The sequence below is a fragment of the Juglans regia genome, chromosome 13, assembly GCF_001411555.2.
Source record: "Juglans regia cultivar Chandler chromosome 13, Walnut 2.0, whole genome shotgun sequence".
In the NCBI taxonomy this organism is placed as follows: Eukaryota; Viridiplantae; Streptophyta; class Magnoliopsida; order Fagales; family Juglandaceae; genus Juglans; species Juglans regia.
The window spans coordinates 36,843,679-36,868,067 of NC_049913.1; the positions used below are offsets into that span (position 1 = coordinate 36,843,679).

At 35.2% G+C, this 24,389-nt stretch overlaps 2 protein-coding genes and 1 pseudogene across 4 annotated transcripts; 1 reads left to right on the forward strand and 2 right to left on the reverse strand.

Annotated features, from left to right (window-relative positions):
• Nucleotides 1–302: 302 nt before the first annotated feature.
• On the reverse strand, nt 303–10,295 carry LOC108984050 (annotated as a pseudogene).
• Nucleotides 10,296–15,641: 5,346 nt separating this feature from the next.
• On the forward strand, nt 15,642–17,356 carry LOC108984051. Its single transcript, XM_035684158.1, has 2 exons — nt 15,642–15,886; nt 16,053–17,356. The coding sequence occupies exon 2, from the start codon at nt 16,087–16,089 to the stop codon at nt 16,879–16,881; it is 795 nt and encodes a 264-aa protein (XP_035540051.1). The 5' UTR covers nt 15,642–15,886; nt 16,053–16,086; the 3' UTR covers nt 16,882–17,356.
• A 2,288-nt stretch (nt 17,357–19,644) lies between these two features.
• On the reverse strand, nt 19,645–22,465 carry LOC108984048. 3 transcript variants are annotated; one of them, XR_001994962.2, is made up of 4 exons: nt 21,471–22,465; nt 21,271–21,348; nt 20,969–21,043; nt 19,645–19,975 (listed from the first exon to the last, which is right to left on the reverse strand). XR_001994962.2 is itself a non-coding variant. In XM_018955877.2 (3 exons), the coding sequence occupies exons 1-3, from the start codon at nt 22,236–22,238 to the stop codon at nt 21,038–21,040; spliced, it is 852 nt and encodes a 283-aa protein (XP_018811422.2). In that variant the 5' UTR covers nt 22,239–22,465; the 3' UTR covers nt 20,790–21,037. The 3 variants fall into 3 exon arrangements, 1 of the variants encoding a protein (XP_018811422.2); XR_001994961.2 differs by lacking the exon at nt 19,645–19,975 and adding an exon at nt 20,008–20,223; XM_018955877.2 differs by lacking the exon at nt 19,645–19,975 and having other exon boundaries at nt 20,790–21,043.
• Between the last annotated feature and the right edge of the window lie 1,924 nt (nt 22,466–24,389).

A 24,389-nucleotide genomic window follows, 5' to 3' on the forward strand; every position in this document is an offset into this window, starting at 1 on the left:
TACATATTAAGTGGACATCAAAATGTGAGGAAATTGCACGATTGTTTGTAAACTAATGAAATCAAAACAAAATAACAAATTCTAGTGGAAGATCAAGAAAAATAAACTAAAAAAGAGAGATAAAAAAGGAATGAATAAAAGACAGCAGCCACTTTCGCTTTCAGAATAAAGCACCACCCACTGCCGGTTCAAATAAAAAGAAAATTATGAATCATACACATATGAAAAGGATGCAAGAGCTTAGGGAAAAAAGGAAGCAAGAAAATCAATATTATATATAAATATTGACATAAAATGCATGCATCATGTTGGCATGTGAAAAGCTTCATGACCCGTTTTATACATAAACAAAGAGTTCTACAAGGAACCAGCATAAATATAAAGGATTACAGAACTTCGACATTACATTTCAAAAGATTTTCCCCATATACAATGCACGAGAATAAAGTTGCATACAACTCACTAAGCAGGATGTATAACGTATTTGTAGTTTGTAATGAATAAATAAGTAGAGTATTCTACACACAAAGTACCTTTTTTTCTCTCACTTGACCTGCACAAAATACTCGCAAGTTGCAAGATGGTAGCTCCCTGCTCCCGCTTGCAAAGTTGTATTTTACTTGCAGTTTCCAAGGGCACAGACCTACTTCCCACCCTTACTATAGCTATCTCTTAATGTGACTGTTCTATTGAAGACGAGCTTTTCATGAGTGGAATCTCTATCAAGCACAAAATAACCTGGAATTGAAGGTAGAAATCGCATACAATCAAAATACCAAAACATGACGCAGAAACATATGCACTCAGAAGAAATATGGCTAGACAATGGTGGAAGCTTTATATGCATAAAACCCAAATGGGAGATATTCACTCAGAAGAGAACTGACTCAAACAAACTACAATTATTGGTACATGTGTGGTGGAAGCCAATTATATGCATAAAACCCAAATGGGAGATATAGTCTGCCATCCTAAGAGTGACCGCTATAGCAATAAGAAAAAGTTTGTGAATGAATGCGAACTTCAGGCAACTTAAGGACATAAAACTAAAATAGACATTGCAGCGGCTTTAGTAGACTGTATCACTTCATTGATCTGGCTTTTTAGGAATTCTAATAAATAAATAAATGACAACATGGTGAAATGATCACACCAGCCAGATAACATTTGGAAGAAAAAGTTCAACTTAATAATTTCTCCTCACAAGCTCAAGGTCAGTTAGATTAGAACTTGATATATAAATGGATCTATATCCCATGCAATGTGCGCCTTCGGGTACAAATAATAGACCCCTGGAATGGAATAGATCCATAGTTTAATTGGGCTCTTAGACGTGGAATGGCTATTCCCAGGGTATGGGAATAGAAAATTCTAAAAAAACCTCCATTTTTTCAGAAGTTAATTTTTTTTAAAATAAAAATCATCAAGGGTGCCCGATCACCCACACAAACCCACCGGGGTGGTCCAACCACTCCCGTGACCATTTATTTATTTATTTATTTTCTACTTTTTTGGTTAGAAAATCAATGGGCGGTTTTTTTGGAAATAAAATGGGGCTACGATATTTTAGGAATTTTGAGCTAATTCCAACCAAGATATCATCTGATGTCGCCGAACAAAAGAATAGGAATGCACATTCCATGTACCAAACGAAACCTTAGTTTATATTTCACAATTAGGCTATCCAATATATAAACGATAATGAAAAGTTTCTGGACTCTACCAAGCCTTTCGAACTGGAATCTGTCCCCAACTATAGCATTCTTCAGTAAGTGTACAGCATATGCACTGGAAATCACCACTTTGGACTGAGGGTTCAGATCAGCAAGCCAATCATCAAGTTCAGCTGGATTCTGATTCAATAATAAGAACACAAATAAGAACTCATTATATCTTCGAAATTAAAGCGCAATTGGCAGGGGGGAGGGGGAGGGAAGATAGCATAGCTAATAGACGTTTGCCAACCTCCGAAAGGAACAATTTGTCAAACAATCTGACTTCCACCCTGAGTGGATCAACCCCAGGGGGAAGGTTCACCCACCCAATGAAGAACACCCTACATAAAATACAAATTTACAAAAAAAATGGTCGGTAATAAATTGGGAAAAATATTGACCAAAAAGCACCAATTTTAGTTTTGGAGTGCTCAAAAAAGTTCATGATTACAGGGCAAAACCAGCACAACAATGAACCTTAGGCTTTGTCTTCTTAGAGGGATCATACTCAGCCCGGATCTCTAGAATAGTTTCCTTATCATCAGCTAGGATAACTTCAGTGCACTTTATCGGAAATGCATATCTGCACCAACAAAAAAGTAATCTCAGTATTGAGGCCAGATCTGCTCAATCTGACTGAGATAGAAATTTGCAATTTATACATACCTGAGAAGGACAGATTTACCAGGAGCAAGTCCATAGTAATCCTTGGAATCTTTCATCCGAAAATCAGAACGTTCAATGTACACAGTATTGGAAAATGGAACCTACAACAGAAGCAGTAAAAAGCACAACCAGGAGAAGATTATAAGCTGAAATGTGGAGGAAAATTGGTTCTGAATTAATATGTACTCGGCAATATAATAAAAATTCTAATATATTTGTAAAGAGAGCAAGGTTCTCACAATTCATATGCGTTGAAGGTATTTGAAGACTAAGCATATATGATGGTATTAAGATCAATTGAACAACTATCACAATGAGCCAAATACTCTTGTCCCAAAGCTGATTAACAGCAAATAATGTTAAGTTGCCTTGCTGATTGTTCAAATATTATATAGAAGCGTACTACTCTCTGAAAACAGAACTATAATGTCAAGTCTTAAAAGAATAACAGGTCACCTTGTAAAAAGCAGATGCATCATCTGATTGAGTTTCGGGCCATTTCTTTGCATCAAGATCTATTATTGAGCCAGCTTCTAGGTTTGTGATAACAACCTTGAAACACAGAAAGGATCAGTTGTATCCTGAGCTAAGACATTCCAGAAAAGCAAGCAAAACAAGAAACAAACCTTCAGCGGATGTAGCACAACCATTGCACGAGGTACCGTTTTGTTTAGTTCTTCTCTTATGTGATACTCGAGGCGATCCAAATTTATTATACTATTATCACTGTTGTACATGAAAAGGAATATTTACGATAATAAGGACACATTAAATATTACATATTTTGTATGATATAAAGTAAACCCAGAAAGCATATATCAAACCTTCTAGTGATCCCAACTCCTCGAACAAAAGCATTAATGGATGTTGAAGTCACGCCTCTACGACGCAAACCAGCTAAAGTCATAAGGCGAGGGTCATCCCAACCATCAACCCACTTGTCCGTCACCAATCGATTTAGCTGCAAGTGTATACCATATTCAATTATTATAGGGGAAATACTCATCAAGCAAGATAAGATAACCCATCATTAAGGCTTCAACAGAAATATGTTTTCACTCACCTTCCGCTTAGACATCACCGTGTTAGTAACATTAAGTCGTGAATATTCCCACACATATGGCTGGTAAAGGCCCAGTGCATGTAATAGCCAATAGTACGAAGCACGGCGTGTCTCAAATTCAAGTGTACAATGCTGCATAAAATATCCAAAAGTTGACTAACAGAGTTGATACACTTTACATAACAAATAAAAAGTTCAATGAAAATCAAGTACCATTCTTACAAAAAAAGAATAAAATGCCATCCAAGTCATGAAAACATTCAGAATTGATCAAATGCAAAAAACATAATTTAAAAGATAGTTATGCATGGACTTAAATGGCATGGACCTTCACGAATTCCTAGTTTCCAACATGCCTACATAAACAGGGCATTTTCTTTGTATCGTGTTACTTTGGTGATTTAATAAAGTCTTATTTTACTTATCAAAAAAAAAAAAGATAGTTATGCATGGCTTCCTGCCCTTGTTTTATTGTTAATGATGTTTCCTGTTCTCGATTAAAAAAAATTAACAGTAGTGTTTTCAGATCAACAGCACAAACCCCACTTACCAACACATAAAGTAACACAACTACAAGAGTTGATCTAACCCTTGGATTTTCATAATATTTAACAAATATTGATCTATGGACTACTATACTCTGCCACATCAGCAAAGTGGGATAATGGTGTGGTAGGCATAGTTTCAAGTATTTTCCTCTTTTTAGAGAGCAGATAAAGACCTCCGGTGCAGCAATTATCCACGTCAGAAAAAACAAAAGTTGCTTAGGTTGAGTAAATCCAGTACACACTCATGAAAACCCAGAACAAATATGGCAACCCTTTATCAAAAGATCTAACAATCCTCTGGCATCCATCTCAAGCAGTTGACAATCCAGGTATATTCTTAAGGAAGCTACAGAAACTGGTGGGTATCACAAGAAATAAATAACGAAGCACACCAAGCAATCAAATCTGTCCTTGGATCACTAATACAAAAGTAACAAAATCGAGGTTAATTTGTAAAATAACCCATCATTTCTTACCCAACTCCCTGAAGGATGTTTCACAATTCTTAGATATCTTCAAATGCAAGACAAGTTCCTTCCATAAATTTTCCAGCAGATAAAAATATTAAATTCGATCTATAAAGGATTCAGATGGTAATACCTATCAAAGGCAAAAACAACATACAGAATGTGTAATATTCTCAAGAGAATCCACAATGCAGTGAGCATAATCATAACTGGGATAGATACACCACTTGTCTCCAGCATGTGGATGAGGAGTAAACTGAAGAAATAAAATAAGCTCCACTGAATGCGATGATTTCCATGAATTTGATAATCAAAGACATTTAGTTGTACACACTTGCCTTGATACGATAAGCAATAAGATCATAAATATTATAATTATCACTCTGCATGTCTTGCTTCATCCTCAATGTCGCTTTCCCTTCTTCAATAAGGCCTTTTCTCATATCATCAAAAAGTTTCAATGATTCAGCAACAGATCTGTCCCTCCAAGGACTGTTCATCTTTTTTCCCTGTACTCCTTGATCTCGTCAGGTGTCTAAAACAAATATTTACAAAGTCAGTACCTTTCTCAAGATTGGTTAAGAAAATAATCACTTGATTGCAATCTAAAAAGGCCTAGGTCAGATTCTGCTTTTGTTGTTTACCAAATTAAATTCCATTAAAGGAAACACAAAACAATAGAACTCAACAGCAGCATTGGCTGCCCATAAAAAAAATAAAAAGATAAAAAATAAAATAAAAAAACAGCCTTGTTTACAACTCTTCATCCACCACCAATGCAAGGTAGTCAAGAGCCCATCTTGCTATACATAACTCCATAACTTCATACATCAAGTCATGCTATCCGCATTGCCAAAAAATCAATAGCGGGGTTGAATAGTCAAATCGTAATGGGGATGCAGCACTGAATCAAAACATTGAGACAGAGCTAATTCGCAGCAGCAAACAAAAATTTGAATAATATTTTCTACAATTACCAAACAGCAACCTGATGATCAACATATGCATGACCCCTTCGTATGAGCTCCACAGCTAAATCATACAAATCTTGGAAATAATCACTGGTGTAAGTTATCTGCAAAAATTGAAAAAACATGGTGTGAAAACCAAGAGCACCAGATCAAAGGATTTGCTATCAATGTAGCAGCTGCAATACCTTCAAGGGCTCCCAACCCATCCAATGGACAATTTCTTCTATATGATTAATATACTCTTTCTTCTCAGCTTGGGGATTTGTGTCATCATACCTGATAGTGCCACAAATCAGGTACCAATCTCAAACTTGAGGAGTAGGATTTTTTTTTTCTTTTTTCTATGTTTTAACAGGAAATTTCATTACCTTTTTTAAGTGGATAAAGAGCATATGAAAAATTCAAAGGGAGACTAAATTATATTGTAACAAACAATAAGCCCAAAAATACTCTTCTAACATATTAACAAGCACGAACACCAATCTTTTTAGTTTGTTAAAGGAAACAATTGAATTTCTTTTCAGTTCAAGATTATAGGTTTTCAGTCATCTATCAGTATTATGCTCTGCACATACAGACACACAAAAATCTTCAAAGGAGGAGCCAGTATTCAGCAATGACTGCCAGAAAAATCATATCTTGTGAATCCTATTCTACCATGCCAAAAGTGAACCAACCCAGATTACATATAAAAACAACTAGCAGCTTTCACAAATGCTTGAAGTTGTATAAAACTATAACCTCTGATAAATGAAAATTGAACCATCTATAATTTGCACGACCAGGGTATGGGAGGATAGAATGTCACTCAATGCCTATACCATGATTTTTTTTTTTTTTCCGATCGGTCAAATAAAATTATATGGTATAAAATATACAAAACACAGATGTTGCAAACCAAGATTGTGCACAAGAAACATCAAGCCATAAAACTAGATTGGAAATGCTAAAAACACAAAGGTGACCTCAACATGTACATTCTACAAACAAAAAGAAGGAAAATATCTAAAGCACCACCACTGCATAAAAAAGTCAGCAATAAATTTTTTACATTCTTTTTCTCCATGCTCAAAAGTGAAAGATATACTTGACATATTTTCTAACGAGAGACTTCTGTTTTGTAGCAAATTACAAATAATGAAATTACTTCAAAACTTGTGCTTTTGACAAATGGACTATTTTTGCAGGACAGAGGGAGTACCAAAGAAGTAAAAATGTGAAATTCTAACCTTAGGTAGCATCCTCCAGCTTTATCTTTTGCGAGGCCAAAGTCAATAAACATTGCCTGAGCAACCATTAAATAACTGGAATAAGGAACAGCCATGGTCAACAAAAAAGTTAATCCCACTTAAATATAAAATTGCATTATTTACCTTGGCATGACCAATATGCAAATACCCATTTGGTTCAGGAGGAAAGCGAGTTAAAACTTTCCCTTCCGTTGCGTTCAAGTGTTTTTCAAGCAGTTCCTTTGTATTGCAACACCTAAGGACAGAGCCATCGCTGAAAAATACTTCAGTGTGCACCTGAAAAGCAGGAGAATTATAATATATCTTATAAAATTCTTCTGCAGTTCTGCTGAACTGCAGATATGCTTATATAGAAATGTAGCATCAAATCCTGCAAGCCGAGCACCCTTTTCAAGATAATATAGAATAGCAGGAACATTTAAATAAGTTTGATTCTATATCAGATCATAAATAGGTGCATCTTTGGTCAGGTTGTGGTGTAAAAAATAAAAATGGCTTTAACAAACTCCAATCACACACCACCACATCATGATTCTACCAATTCTGTAATGAACTAAACCACACCGACTTAAATTTTTATAAAACGAAATTCTAAAACCCTAAAATATGAACCCTTTTTTGATAAGTCCTAAAATATGAACCCTACACTCTTATAAACCCCGATGCTAGTTATTTTTAAGTCAAATTTTAATCACTATTCCGGCTGCCACCCCTAAAGGTCACCAGAGTTGGTCGGCAGCCACCATTAATTGTTTTAGAAAGAAAAAATGAATAAAAGTTATGATTGTGTGGGTGAGTATCTTAGTTATGATGAAAAACCTGATGTGGCAGCTTTTGGTTGGAGGGTGTAAAAGCCCCTTTTACACCACATCCTGATTTTATATATTTCCATCATAAAAACCCTCTTTCTGAAGATCTCTTCCTTCTCTTCGAGATCGAATCACCAAGAAGGCTTTGTATGCACAAAAACATCACGGGGTCAGGAAACAACAAGGCTTTGTATTTTAAACAGATAATGTATGTTAAGTGGTTCAAAAATCGTCAGAAAAAGAAGTCATGAGAAGCAAATATGAAAATTGAAAAAAAGGATCACAAGATAAAATAAAAAACAAGTAATAATGTACCTTGAAATTTTCCTCTGGTCGAGGAAATATAAAAAATGGATTAAGTTCTTCTTCAGATTGCTGTTCTGGAGTAACAATGGCAACTGTTTTAACCTACATAAGCATGCAGGAAAGAGAAAACAATCAGTCATCACAAAAGGGAGCGGGAAATTTGAAAAAGAAAAAAACAACAACTTGCCAACATCATCACCTCTACTTCAGCGGGCTTATCTTTCTTCTTCTTGGAAGTCTTTTCATTATCGGCTGCTGTCCTTTCACCAAGTAGATCATATAATTTTGCATCAACAAATTGCTGCAATGAGGGTAAACAAGCCAAGAAAAATAGTCTTAGTGACAGTTAATTTGATAAACTCTCAAATTTCATCCACCCCTTACAAAAGTTCTAATAGAATTAAAAGAATAATACCTTGACGCTCTTTGGATCAGCCCATGGGTGCCTCTTCCGAACGTGACCTAATAATTCACCCACTAGAGACAAAAAAAAAAATAGTAATGGTGTAGCATAAATGGGATAGGTCGAGTGTTTAGAACAATGAATACAAGTAGGCACATATTTTGAATGACCATATAGAATATAGTATGTCATGATGAAGGGAAGGATAAAATGGCGCAGCTTGAACTGGAGGGTGGGACAAATAAATAAAGGCTACCAGTAATGCACGTGCACACAAGCATATGGAGAATGACACCCCTGCAGTCCTCCCATACAGCCAACCAAATGTTTACACAATGATCCAGAGTAATTGTAACATTGTTTACAACTATCTATGTAATAATAACACCATACTATCAAAGTGCATAAATAAATTACTAGCGGTTTCCCGAGAATAAATCACTAACCATTAGTTCGATATCGTTTCTCCAAAATCAAATTCTTATTCTCTTCAAAAACCTCATTAACAGCTTGTTCAATTTCTTCTGCTGAAACCTCAACACCTGGTTTAAAAACCAATGAAGTTATTAACATCTACAAAGAAGGAACAAAAATCCACAGACACTAAATAAAAATAATGATGATGATGATAAGACTACCTTATCACAGTTACTTATCAAAAAAATAAAAAAGACTCCTTTATCACACTTTTTTTTTTTTAGAAGTAAGAAATTTAAACTACCTTATCACACTTGAATTAGGTAAACAATAATTATTAAAAAAAACAGAGAGAGACCCAGGAGAGTAAGCAAATGAACCTAATGTTCAGACTTGATGCATCGAATCTGGGATAAAGAAACACTAAGAACAAGGCATAGAACATCCTAAACATTGAAAACATGTCAAAAAGATGCTCTTTTTCGTCATACCAACCCCACATGCTTCTTCAAATGCATCCAACTTAAAATCATCTGATGCAGTAGCTGCAAAAAATGAAAGACCTGCTTCTAACTGAGCCGTAGTTTTAATCTGTGAAACAGAAAGAGTGTAAAAATAAAATCAAACTCATGATTGATGTTTTAGAGACAATTTTGAAGCAAACCTTTGACGAAACAATGTATTGCAGCAAGGATGGGCGATGCACAAGGGCATTTGCTGGATATTTTGTAGCAACCTGTCACGCATAGGATCACAGCAATAAGTCAAAGATTGCTAGCACCGGTGTTGATGGAAGTTAATTGGGGGCAAATCATAGTCCAATTTTTAGAACTATAAGTACTAAATTGACACAATTGATATTTCAAAAAGGAAATTGGAATCTGAAACATAATTCAGGACCACTTTTATTGGGGGGAAAAAGAGAGATTATTTTCACATGCAAAGAGTTATTATTTTACGAGACATTATAATTCAGCAACCAAGATAAAAACTTTTCAAGAAAATATATTTTGAGTCTTTAACAAAAACATGCAGAGCGAAAATCATTGCTTCAACATTTATATTACAGTGTATAGGAGATTTCCGACCGTCCGACTGCATCCCTCGGTGACAGCAGCCTGAAACCCACAAATTCGATAGTTTGTGAAGAAGACGTGAATAGATAAAGTGATCAAATAGATTCCAGAATAGAAAATAACAGAAGTAATCGAAACATGGAAGGATCCGTTTGATTGAGAACAAACCGCATTAGGAGAACACATATTAAAGTCGAAAACAATGGCAGGAAGACGGTAATCATTTCCCCAGATTTTATCGGCAACCAAAACAGATGGAGACAGAAGCTTTTAACAAGAAGCAAATAACTTCCGAGCGCTTGGAAATGGAGGAGCGAATACCTCGTGAATAACAGAAACTAGATTGGCCGTAACCTTGCTGTTGGCGACAGTGTTTCGCGCGGTTCGTTCGTCCAATCCGATCTTCAGAAACAAGTCCAAGTACTTCTCCTTGTCAGAGCTCTCGTCCTTCACCGGCATTTTCTTCACAGAAAGTAACGGACCAACGGACAGTCCAAAACCTCGTGTCTAAATTCTGAAAGTGTAGCAAATCAGAAAAACCCTAAAGGTGAGAGAGAGAATCTTGAGGGTTATGCAGTTTTTTTTTTAAGCAAATTAATTTCATTAACGGAAAAGATGACACTAGGAATGGGTGGAGTTTTCTAATAAACACTCAAAAAATAGTACTAAATAGAGATACATAAGGGAGGGTAGAGTTTATTTGGGACCAATATCTTAGTCCCTATCCCTGTCTTACAATAAGATGCAGTCTTATATAAAAATAAAAAAGTGTTCGCAAAAAAACAAATGATAGAACTATCGCTTTCTTCGTTGGAAGCGGTGTAGGTGGTAGGTGCACTGTCACATATTGTATAGAGTGGATTTTTGGAGAGGTCTATGATCCCTCTTACAAGATCATTGGTTAGGAAAAACAATAATATAGGATAGCCGGACACGCGTGTAGGACCAACAGACCAACACAGGCAGTGGCTGTGCTTGTAGGACATGCACCACCTGAGGAGGTGAACGGACGAGCAGATATGAAGGATCTAAGGCCTTTGAGACTGGTGGGGCCGTGCACTTCTGCCAAAGCCCCTCTGAGGTATGCAGCTACGACTAAAAAACCCGAACGGCTATGGCTGCGCATGCATCTAACTCGTCGGGCAGAAGCACATTCTTCTTCTGCAAACATGAAGATCGGCGACCAAAGAGGCTGAACCAGAGTCGCGTGTTGGTCGGAGGTTGTCAAAAGGCAATAGATCGAGGAGGATCGATGCTAAGGAGAGAAAACTAGATAAAAAGTTAAGGAAAAATAACAGACAACAAACTATATACATTAAAAAACCTCTGGAGCTAACTAGGGGAGGAGGTGGTCGAAGCTTAAGCTCCGAACCCCCTCCACCCAATAAAAACAAAGGATTGGTAAACTTCATAGAGAAAGAGAACTAGGAGAGAGAAAAAAAAAAAAAAAAGATCTAATCTTAAAATGAGATATTATAATATAAATTTTTAATATTATTTTTATTTTAAAATTAAAAAAAAATAAATTATTTATTATATTTAACGTGAAAAATTAAAAAAATTATAATAATTATATAAAATAAAATATTTTAATTTTGTATAATCGCTTATCTTTATTATTATTTTATAGCCGTTATGCCGGTTATGGTATGGACGAGATTCTAATATTCTATGGGCCGAGCGAGGAATTTATTTAGGAGCTTCTTCTTCCTCGATAAATTTGGAATGTAGGAGGAAATATCTTTGCTTGCTTCAATATTTGTGAGAGTGAGGACTGAGCAGGCTTGGGTCACCCTTGTCTTGTGCCCTAAGCAATGCATTGTTTTGCAAACCCGATTCCTTTCCAACGCAACGGGCCAGCTGGTCAACGCGGTCTGCATTTCATTTCTCAATTAAGCCTTTATAATATATATTATTATTTAAATTTATATCTAGTTTAAATACTAAAATAATTCATGTGATTTGCCTATGAGATAGATTAGGTCCATTTTTATTATAATTTTTTTAAATTTTTATATAAAATAAAATAAATAATTTAATTTTTTTAATTTTAAAATAAAAATAATATTAAAAAAATACATTCTAATAATATTTTATTTAACTGGCTGATATTAAATTGATAGGCAATGTTACCTCAATATAGGAAGATAAAAGATAAGAATAGTAATGTGGGTCTCATTGGTTGCATCTATCTGGGTCACTAGAACCCGACTCGCCACTACTTGCCATACCTCTCTTCCATGTCCAACTCTCTCTCTTTCTCTCTCCCTTCAATCAACGCTTCTTTACATTATTTTTTCTTTGATGTCTTTTGTATCTCGTCCATGTTGTTCTATCTTCTCTCACTCACATTATCGTGTCTTCTCACTTTCATTTTCTTTCATCATCGCTTATTATTCAATAAATATAAATTGAAAAATGATAATTGATAATCATGAATGTATAAGTATCATGCAATTATTTAAAAAAATAAAATAAATACCGGATTTATATATAAAAATAATAATTTTTTAATAATAAATTTTATTATTTTTCAATACGTCTGTACGATACTTGAATACTCTACGATTATATGTAGAATTATTTATATAAATTTCAGTGAAACAAACCAATTTATAATGATTTTGGTTTTGGGCTTTGATACGGATCGTAACATCATTTTTGCAATTGCATACACTTTCACACATCTCCCAAATTCTAAAGTGCATACTTCACCATTTTTAATTATGATAAATGGTGATATAACAAAATACCAATAATTTAAATTGAAGACAACATTTTAGTTTTAAAGGAACTAAGTAAGCATGATTCTTGTCATCTGTCTATCTACCACAAATCTCCACATGTCCCTTGTCTCCCTTAATTTTTTTTTTTTTTTTTTTTAAATTTTATAACATAAGCTGCTCACATTAATTTGGGTGTACCATGACTCTAGTTCATAGCTTCGTGGGCATCGTGGAAGTATATCCACGTATATATTTTAAGATTATGTTTGGATTTAGAGTTGATATTAAATCATCTCATTTAATCATTATAATTTTTTTAAATTCTAATACAAAATATAATAAATAATTTAACTTTTTTAAATTTAAAAACAAAAATAATATTAAAAAATAATATTCTAATAATATTTTATTCAATTTTCAACTTTTAACTTAACTGATATTATTTTAGCTATGACTGTTTATCAGGGTTCCAGCTCGGATTGGAACCTGGATGATTCTAAATTTTAAACTCAAAACTTGAGTTTACAATCCAGTACCTTTTTTTTTTATATATATATATATCCGTATAACAGAGACATTCTAAGAAATAAAATTAGGCATACCCATTTAAAGTAAGAGATATTGGCATTACATTTTCAAGAAAGAGGATTCCAAGTTGGTTCAACTATCGCAAGGAGGCCCATGATAGTAATTCGTGTGAAATAGATATTAATCGGCCGCATCATTGGAATGACATAGATTAAATTATTTTTTATGTTGTTTCTGGATTTAAAGTTGGGATCATTAACCCAAGAATGGAGAAGGCTTATATTTGTGTTAGCATCCATGATGGCTCGGATTGTAAGGACTTATATACTCAATTTATGAACTTTTATTGGACGGACTCAAACCCATGTACTGGATGAGTTACTAAGAAAAAATGGACATTTCATGGTTTAGATTTGAATGTAAGTCAGAGCTCGTGGCCTTTAAAAGTATTGGGATCCATTTCCTAAAGATGCATGAAAAGAACGTAAGAGATGAAGATCATATAGGTGTGCTCTACACATTTCCTCTCAAAGGTTTTGGTCCCCATTTTTATGAAAAGAGACATACCTCAATTTGTAAATTAGATAATAACGATGAGAATTCTTAGATAATGATGATGAGAATCCAAATGAAAAATTTGGTAAGAGATGTCGTAATGAATGTGATTGCAACCTGGAATTCAACTGATACTCTCAACAAAAGAGGCTATATTAACCATGGGCATCAGAATAACGGAATTTGAGAATAATAATGAGTATCCAAAGAAAATAAAAATAAAAATTGGGTACCCTGGTTCTAGTCCGGGCTGAAAAAAAAATTCGATTTAGATGAACAGTCCTAATCTTAGCTCACTATCCAAACCTCACCTTACCTTTCTCGAACAAGAACATATAGATCCATGCCAATTTTACCTCTCCATTGCAGTAAAAGAAAAATAAAAGCTGTTCCTAACTTCCTTGGAGATGCCAAATGCATCCAACACAGGCGATGTGATCCGGAGTGGTCATTGAACATGTGCCCTGCCGGCCGAGGAATGATAATGCTGGCAAAGGTCTCAAGGACACCCTGACAGAGACTAGTGCCTCCCAGAACTCCCAAGATTTTTTCTTTAAGTAAATTTTGTCCACATTGCCCACCTGTCAATGTCCTTAAAGAATCGTAAGATCTATATATCCATCAAGAAGTAAAAAATCTATTAAAGAGATTATATAAAAATAATTTATAAATTATTGACGTGTTAAATTTATTCTTTAACGTATCATATTAGACTACATCAATTTATAAGATCTATTTGTAGAATCTATATATATATATATATATACACATACCAATAATGAAATTCTTTCTTGGGGAAACAGCAGTTCATGAGGGAAAGAGGCATCTGCACGAGGTCTTGTTCTTCTGCGAGTAACATCCAACGTTGCCAAGGAAAGATTACACAATGATATGACTTGGGTTAGAGTTTATTAACTCCGGGAGCTTGCCCATTAGGACTTACAGCTTCTCATTCACTGTTTCCTAATTTAACTTGTACACCTCAAAAAAATAAGAATCCATCGATTTTCATCAATTATTGACAAATATTTATAAAACCTTTTTGTAAGGATCAAGTGAAAGGTCACTCCACATCAAGCTCAATCAATCCAAACAATGTCGGATTCTATTCACCTTGTGATGATGCCTAGAGACATATTTTTGAACTTTGCTTGTTGCCTAAACTTAGGCAGTCATATATGGCTAGATGCCATTGTTTGTCTGTGGAGAGTTACTTGAAGATGAGACACTATGTTTATCAATGATAGATACATATAGATAGATAGTCAAACATTAACACTTATCTACACTAAATTATTGAGAACAATTTATTGGACCCTACATCTCGTGGCACATCCTCTCAATTATCAACCTTTACCTTGTGATTCCAACCGGCAAAGGCAAAGGCAAAGGACAAGTTCACATCCCCAAATTTAAATATTTTCACATTAAAAGGTGTTGGGTTTGTCTCTAATTGTATAACAACTCCAAAGTGTTAATCTTTCTGCAATCTCCAATGTCATGAGATCCTTCTTTAATCACCAACGTCTATATTAGTTCTGTTTCATGAGTGGTTTTATAGCTAATAATGCTTTTTTTGAGAGAGAGATTTAGGCTCCATTGGGATAGTGAGATGAGATGAGATGATTTTAGATTAAGGTTAAAAGTTATATAAAATGTTTTTAGAATATTATTTTTTAACATTATTATTGTTTTGGATTTGAAAAAATTGTAACAATGAGATGAAATCGTTTTTGTATCCAAATAGGACCTTAAGGTGCAATCCACAGTTTCAACCAGTTTATTTGTTGGGTTTTTTTTCCCATTTTTTACATGAATTATGCTCGAATTTTAAATGATCAAGGTTCAAAATAATAAAAGATGCTCCTGTATTAAAATCCAAATTCCATTTGAGAGCGATTGATGAAGAGAACTACCATACTAGATGAGTTTTACTTTTCCCCACTCTTGAACAGAGGTAGCATCTTGTATAAATGACTTGTATTTAATTACACATTGTTATTGGCACCTCCCGTCAATTTCTTTTTCCTTTTCTGGTCTACCAAACATTTTTTAAGGCCAATTCTAATATAATGGGCCGTTAAATCACATTAAAAAACAACAAAAACAGAAAGTGAGCATCTCTCTATATATCTCTCACTTTCAGTCTGGGGGATCCCATTCATGAAGTAAAAAAGTGTCCTTGGAAACCACTCTCACTCTCAGGGAGGATCCTTTTGTAGCCTTTCGGTGCTTCAATCCAACTGCTTTCAGTCTTTTCTGATGATATCTTCGAACAATGGAATCAAACTCAATTGCCACTCTGTTTCAGCATCCATAATACATCAACCACCCTGATTTCAGTCCCCAGTATGAAAATATGCTCATAGCTCGGACAAAGAGAAAGGTCAAGGCTGCAATTTTTGACTTTTGCTTCTCGTTTGCTTACTTTTGACTCCAAATCTGCGACATCCTTTGCACTTTGCAGCCTGTTTTTGAAACTTCTACTTCTTCTCGCCACTGTTCTGAAAATGAAACACAATATTTAAAACCGATTCACTTCCTGAAAACAGCTTTTGGTTGGCGTGTTGGGGGGCACTCGTGGCCATGGCAATCGATGTCTGCTCAGAGATTTCAAGCCCAGGGATCAGTCCGAGAATCTCGTTTTCCCATGATCTGAACCAGCCAGATGTTCTGTCAAACGAAGATCATCGTCATCACCAGCGGTCGGACTTGAGCCTCTTGGATTCCGGCTCCGACTTCGTCTTCTGCATTGGCAACAGCTTTGCGCAAGAACTGTCTCCGGCCGATGAGCTTTTCTCCAACGGCAAGATCCGCGCGAAAGAAATCAAGCAAAACTCGATTTGCCCAGATAAAATACGCCAATCTGAGCCTGTTTCTTCTCGTTCCCGGCCTTCTTGTACTGGAAACACAGAAAAGAAACAGCTCAAAGAGTTCTTGTCCCACAGTTTTGACGTAGAAGAAAAGCCTCCATCAAAATCTTTCTGGCAGTTCAAGCGAAGTAACAGCCTCAACTGCGATAGTTCTCGAAGCCGAAGCTTAATCCGCCCATTGCAGTTCTTATCGAGAAGCAATTCAACCGGTTCAGCTCCGAATGCCAAACCAGCAACACTTTCAAAGGAAACCCAAAAGCCGCATTTGCAGAAACAACCGTCGGTATCAAGCAGAAAGTCATCATCGGGAACATGTTCGAGCACGTATTATTTCTATAGTTCGTCGCAGAAGCCGTGGCCCAACAAGAACAGTGGATCTTACGGCAGTGGGGTTCGAATCAGTCCTGTTTTGAACCTTCCACCACCATACATTTCTAAAGTAACAGTAAGTTTTTTCGGGTTTGGATCTCTGTTCTGTAATGGTAAGGTTAAAAGGAAGAAGAAATGATGTTTCAGCTTCTTCCCTGGCCCTCACGTTCAAGAACAAATGGATTTAGCTGTCAATCATTCCGTTTCAAGAACCAACATGCATGTGATCAAAGACTCTGTAAATTGAAAACAATATTTTTTTTTACCAGAAAGATAAAAAAAGAAAAAGAAAAAACAGTGTTGTTGAAATATACATGGGGCAGTAATTTTTATTATTGGTTCTTTGTCATCACCATCAAGATGTCATGGGCAAGGGAGACAGATAAACAAGGTTCCCATCTTTTGTGGCTCTTCTCCCCGTTCCCATGGGTTCTCTCTCTTTTTTTTATCTATCTTCTGAATCCTCTCACACTTGTTCAATGTGGGGGTCTTTTGATCTTTTGGACTTTGATTGAGGACTTCTTTTGGTGTTTTCTTTTGTATGGTAGATTTGGAATCCTTTAATCTTGGTTTTTTTTTTCTTTTTCAAGTGGGACAAAAACAGTTGCTTAAAAGGATTGGCATTTCAAAAAGGAGAGATCACTGATTCAAGGGGTCCTCTTTTAACTTTTAGCTTTGCTAATAATATAAACGGATTCCTTTGGTCTATAGCCTGGTTATTTAATTGTTTATTTGCTAGTTGCCACCGCCTCCCTAAGCTTGCCCATTTCTTGCATCATCTGATTCTCGTATTAGATTCTCGTATTAGATTGGAGTGGTAATATGTAACACGACTTGTTAATTCGATACGAACATGATACGATAATAACGAGTTTAAATTTAGTCTTAACGGATTGATAACATGTCAACCCGTTTTAACTCATTATGACCCGTTAAGAAAATTAAAATTATACTTTTATATCTAAAAATAAAATTATTGAGATTTTAATTTCGATATTTTTATTGTTTGGATTGTAATTTTGGACTTGTAGTTAGTTTTATATTTTTTTTTTAGATATTGTGATTTTAACATTTATATAAAATTATACAAAATTTAATTAGGTCAAACGGGTTAATTTCGAGTATATTCAACCCATTTACATAAGCAGGTTGAAACGAGTCGAGTTGTGTTAACCCATTTAGTAGTATTCACTAATGGGTCAAAATGGGTTTGAGATTTTGACACAATAAGCTTAACGGGTCGTGTACATGTTGATCCATATAGTATAATATATATGCCTTGACATGACACGAACACGACCTGTTAACACAATTTAACACCCCTACTATTAGATGAGGGATTTCTTGAAAGCTCAAGAAAAAGTTAGAAAAAAAAAATCTTGAAGCAATAAAGATGGTTGGATCATGTATGTTTAGGATTACGGTGGGTAATATTGTTTTTGGCTTAAAACTTATAGTTATAGAGGTTAAATAATAAGTTTTACTGTTAAAAAGTTATTTACTGTTTGATAACTAAATATCTAAAATACTTTCAAACATATTATATTTTTTTGTAAACAATAAAAAAAATTTCCTGAGGTAAAAATGATATAAAAGGTCATTTGAAAGTTGTAGTGTCAATGTGTCATGTATGTGATAAGATCAAATGATAAAATTGTAATTATTTGAAAATTGTATAGGTATTTTCATTCATTAACTGTCTTTTTTTACAATTGAATTACATTTCGTATTATTAGAAAAAACACATTTCGTCAAAAGTATTTTTTAATTTATTTAAAATTAAAATTATTTTAATATGTAACACAAACAACTTCATTTTATCATTAAATAACTTTTATAACTATTTAAACAATTTTTAATGCCCCTAACACAACCCCAAACAGGCTCGTCGTCCACTATCCACTCGAGTTGGAGATCTAAGTTTTCAACAGGCCATTTTTCATTCTTAGGCAACTTATGAAAGAATAATAGTACATATTTCATAATCTCGCTTTCATTCCATTTTATAAATGTGATATTTTTCCATCTTTGGATCATTTCTTATGATTTTAAAAAATAAATTCAAAGAATAAGAAACTGTCACTTCATCGTAAAATATTGGGAGTGATACAAAGTTGTAATATATATATATTTTTTAAATTATAGTTATCGAGTCTCGATCTTAGAAAATATATGCGACACTCTTCTGGAAGAGCGGTGCTGCTCTGCTGCTCCATCTTACTTATGGTTCAAAATTTTCTTTTTATTTTTTTAATTTTTTTATTCATATTTTTTTAACATTTTAAAATATTTTTAAAAAATATAAAAATATATCAATATATTAATAATCACTTTTTTAACTATTAAATAAAAAAAATTAAAAATACATGAGATGTTAAAATAAAGAGGTAAATAAAATAGACAAAATAGCATTTTTCTTTCGTCAGGAATGTTACTCATTGCCTGCTGTTACACGTGTGGGCGATACTAGCACCAAACATATGTAAACTGGAGCCCAACTTAACTAGAGCCTCCATGGGCCTTGGGCCTCAAATACGTCAACCGTTGCCCCAGAAACACTCACGTACATCATTCGCATTAGTAACCCGGCAGAACTCGTAGGAACAAACAACACAGTGCACACGCACGCACACAATCAGCTCAAATGTTATTGGAAACGACAAAAGCAATGCATTTCAATCCTAGACAAGTAAATTCGGTACTTGATTTTTTAAAATAAAAACTAAAGGTTGAATACTGATGATGTCGATGGGAGTGGCCGGAAATGATAGTTGGAGAGGCAGTGATCGGAGGTCGGAGGGTCGGATATGTTGAGATCAATACCATTGTATATTATGTTGTGAAACCTACACTCTCTTTGTAAAGAATATTTAAATAAAAAAAATTATAGTAAATCCGGTAAGACTCCATGCAATAGATGGACGGGGGAATTTCATAGTCAACATGGGGGGGCTCAAAAGAATATACTAGTCAACTCGCTGAGACAATTATTAGCAGCCAGGGAGCACCTGGGGGTCGTGGTTGAAATTACGCGCATACGGTAACCAAGCAGGACGTTGGTCATCGAGACCTTCTCCCACAGCTTTGAAGTCCCAAGTTTGGAAGCTCAAAACGAGATTATTACCATTTTCTAACGCTTTGTTTTAGCAGGATATCGACAATGACATCCAAATTCCACAACGCACTTCATTTCCCAGATGTCAAAGCAAATGTGATTTCACTTCAACCCAGCCCTATAATAAATAAGATTCCAGATTTTCAAATTCAGTTTTTATGATGGCAATCAAATAATCAGTACCAAGGCGGAAAACATGAAGATAACTTTCATTATAAGACCATGCAGTCTTATATTAATATTAACACATTACACTCCCAAGTTTAGAGAGAGAGAGCAGCTTGCACAGCTAGAGCACAGCGATTATAAACTTTGGTAGTTAAGAAAGAATCCCTAGGATGCATTAGATCCTTTGGTTCATCAGGACTGCATAAAGAATCTCTATTAATTCAAATTCAACTATGTAAAGCACTTTGTAAAAGCAGTAAGTATCATATACCAATATCACAGATGCGAAAAACTTGTCAGCATTTTCCATGAAACTTTTAACTTATACTATAGTGACCAGACAGGATCTCATACTTAAAATACCAACAAAGGAAAAAACACCCAAGTAGCTGCACATTGTTATTAAGAGAGCTGTTGCAGCAAGGTAAATGAGATTCACTATTACCACAAAATGTGAAAACTCTAAAACTCAAGCAAAAAACACATATGAAGTACGAATTTCACCTCAGTAACTCAAGCAAGAAGCCAACATAAACATGAGTTTGGTCACTAGCTCCAAGGCTACACCAAGCTTCAAGAGCTAGAGACCCCCAAGACTTTTGTTGAGCATAACTGCCTCATACGATGCATTACCACACAAGATCTACTCCTCTCAATCTACACTACTCACATCCTACCTCTTTTAAAGCAATAGAGATTAGGAAGAATGAGAACAAAGAGCCAAAATTTCCAAAATTGATTTGAGAAAAAAGCTCTCTTCCATCTGAAAACAGACACCAATCTTTCCTTTACCCAAATTATTTATGATAAGTGAAGAGAAAAACAAATCATAAGTAAAGAACAAAATTAGCATTTAAAAGCTACTAGACATGTACCACAACTAACTGGGAAATCAACAATTTTATTAAGTTCCCAGTTCACAACTAAAGGGGGTGTGGTATACCACTAGTCAGTAGTCAGGAAACAGAGTCCTTGAAAGTTGAAACTTCTCACCCAGGCCGCACTCCCATTACTACCTCTGCAAAAGAGAAGGACCGGAGTTAAGCTCATCAATGTTAAATATACACAATCCAAAAAAGGCAATCGAAAACAAAATCCACAGCTCAATGGAGCCCCCAGACGGCCAAAATTGGCTCAGAAGAGGCGAATGTCGCTTTCGCAGACCCAATGAAAAAAAAAATGAATTACTCATAATTTCTCAACAACCAAACAAGACTAGAACTGACAGAGAAGAGAGCAAATTACCTTGCCGTTCTCACCGGATTCAGGAACCTTGTAGGAATCAACTGTAATATCCAACAGCCACAACCCCGGAAAGAGCGACTGAGCAGAAAATAAACATCAAAACTAGAATACCAAATGAAACTACCACCCGAAAAGGACAACGCGATATCATCAAGAAAGCAAGAAGAAGAAACGAAATTATTTGGAATTGTTGGACTTACATCCAATTGCTTCTGAACGTTCCTGAGCCGTTTCTTGGGCCTCCTCGGCGGCCTATGGCCCAGAAACTCAATGAAATCCTCCTCGATCTCCTTCCTCGTCAGCGGCACCGTTAACTTGGTTCTCTTCTTCTCCTTCTTCTCCGAAGCTCCTCCTCCGCCTCCACCTCTCAACCTTGGCGACCTCACGCCATTGTTCTCGCTCCTCAACGGCGAGGAATTCACTTTCTTATCCTCAATCCTCAATCCCATTCCTCCACCAATCGGAGCCTTACACGCGGCTCTCCTCGTTCTCAGATTCCACGGCCGAGCCGATTCGTCCACCGGAGGCGATTGGTTAGCCTCCTCTATCTCCTCGTCCTCTTCAATTTCCTCTTCCTCTTCTTCCACCTCCTTCCTAAAAATCTCGACTTTCATCTTATCAACCGCCGTTTTCAGATCAAACAAGACCTCCTTCCTCACCGCCTCTACGCCCTCCCCTCCTCCTCCTCCGCTCTCGATTCCTGACTTCCAATCCCTCTTCCTCTTCCTCTCCAATTCCCGACGACGAGTGACCGGAGAGCTCTCAAGTATCGGAGCCAGAGATCTCCGATCAACTCCGACGACACCGTCCGGACTCACTTTCATGCACCGCAGGTACCTCTGGTTCCCCCACTTCAAAGGCAGCGTGAAATTGTGCAGAGCCTTTGATCTCTCCGGTTCCATCGCCATAATCGTCTTCTCGGGTCGTCGCACTGTCTCTCGCTCTCCTTGAAGACCCGCACAGACCATCTATCGGAACCAAAAACCAAATAGACTCCAACAGAGAGCACTCGGATCAGAGCTCTCTCTCTCTCTCTTTCTCTCTCTTTCCTTCACCCTCGTTTGCTTTCCAAGATTTCTTAGAAACTTTGATCAGTCGGTATTTTCTCGGAAAATTTTTGTTCTTCGTAATTGTCTCTCGTATCCCCCCCTTCTTTGTCTCTCTCTGCGCAGAAAATCGCCGGGAAGCGCAAGTTTATATAGGAGTGAGGGAGGGCGGTTTTAACGTTCGGGTTAACATTCTGGTCCCTCTAGTGGTCCATGCTAAAATACGCTGTGGGTGTGTTTATGCGCGCCGCTGGGCTAGCTTTTCCCGGGTAATACGTCGTTTTTGAGTGAAGGTGGGCGTGATACCTGTCGTTGGATCATGGATGTGAGTTAACATTCTCATGATCTCCTCTTATAACCGTTGATCTCTTAGACCTTTGATTTTTTGGAGTTATATCTTAGAGCAATGCTAGATACCGTTTCCGTAATGCAAGTTTAGATAATTTTATCTTTAAAATTTTTTAAAATTACAAAATTATCCCTCTTGAAATAATGATTTTTCTCGTTTAATAAAAGATCTGCACATACAGTCTCAAAGTGGGGACTACAAATAAAATTTTTCTATATCTTAATATTTGCAATTTGAATTTATAATGCCTATGGAAATAAAAATAAATAGGGCAATTTTTTTTTTAACTAAAACATTAAAATTAAAGGAAATAAATTCCCACGTTTTGATTTACATGCAAAATGCTGTCATTGTTCTCTAGATGATTAATTTCTACAGCTTACGACTCACTTGGCAACTCTCTATTTTAAATAGAAGTATAATTGAAGATAATAAAATTGTAAAGTATTATAACAATACGAATGTTTGAAAAGAATAATTTTATATTTTTAATTGTTTGAAATGGGCAATTTTTTATTTTATTTTATAAGGTTTAGGAATGGGGATTGTTATTGGGATGAATCTTCATGTGTGTTTACTATCGGTGTAAAGATGGTGTAGAAAGACTCTAATGACTTCTATTTTTTGCCTTTTATGTGATTGGGTAGTCAAATGAAAACTGTTATGGATTCAACAAATTTATATAAAATAACCTCAAACTGACGTGACTTCTTGAAATTTATTAGATATATTTTATAATATAATTAATTTTATAACTTAACGTATTATATCAAATCATATCAATTTCTAAATTTATTTTTATATAATTCTTTTGTGACTAAATGCATTACGAGGGAAAAAAAAAGTTATAAGATTATGAGTATAATTTTTCTTAATTTATTGCCCCTCGCTTTAAAATGCTTTAAGTAAAATATTAATAAAGAAAATAAACCAGATTTTATATTTTTCACAAAAGGGTAAGACCCAAAGTGATCAATGGTAACATTTTTTTATTAATTAATTAAATAAGAAATTAAACATATTGAAGATTTCATTTCAACCATTGGCTCAAAACCCCAGGATTCAAGTTAACAAGGTCCCGAGCCACAAGCATTTTTCTTGGGCTAAATTTTAGGAGATTGTGGGGTTCAATAATTGGAGCTTGTTCCAACTTCACAAACATGAATGAAATGCCCTATAATCTTGTAAACCTCTCTCTACCAATGAAGAAGGGAGGAATAGCATTAACACGAGATGTAGATTCCAGATTTCTAAGACTCAATGAGAAAAAATAGACACATAAAATGAGACTCATAGTATTTATTTAATATTAACTGTTATTCGATAAATATACATGAGCAGTTATAAATAATGCAAAGTCAATTTTATATGTCTATCTCTCTCATTCTAGATCTTAAAAAAAAAAAAAAAAAAAACTCTAGAGAATCTAAAATCTGGAGGCATTTTACGAGAGACTAGAGAGAGCTCTGCTTGAAAATCAGATCTGGGAGAACCTTGGAAGTTCGATAAGAGGATTGACAACATTGACAAGTCCAAATTTTGACTAGAATTTGAAGTTTTGGTTATAGTCAAAACTTTTGGAGAGTTTAATCCACATTCGACTAACTATCATAAAGTCAAAATAGTAATATAATATTATATATTTTAATAATATATTTTTTTTAAAATTTAATATTTTGTAAATACACTTGTATTTAATATTTTGTAATAGAGCATTGCTATTC

What these genes read in the sequence shown, in the direction of transcription:
- LOC108984051 (XM_035684158.1), top strand. Translation starts at nt 16,087, where the DNA reads ATGGCAATCGATGTCTGCTCAGAGATTTCAAGCCCAGGGATCAGTCCG.
- LOC108984048 (XM_018955877.2), bottom strand. Translation starts at nt 22,238, where the DNA reads ATGGTCTGTGCGGGTCTTCAAGGAGAGCGAGAGACAGTGCGACGACCC. An exon ending in ACGTTCAGAAGCAATTGGAT is followed by an intron (nt 21,349 to 21,470) that starts GTAAGTCCAACA and finishes TTTTCTGCTCAG; the next exon opens with TCGCTCTTTCCGGGGTTGTG.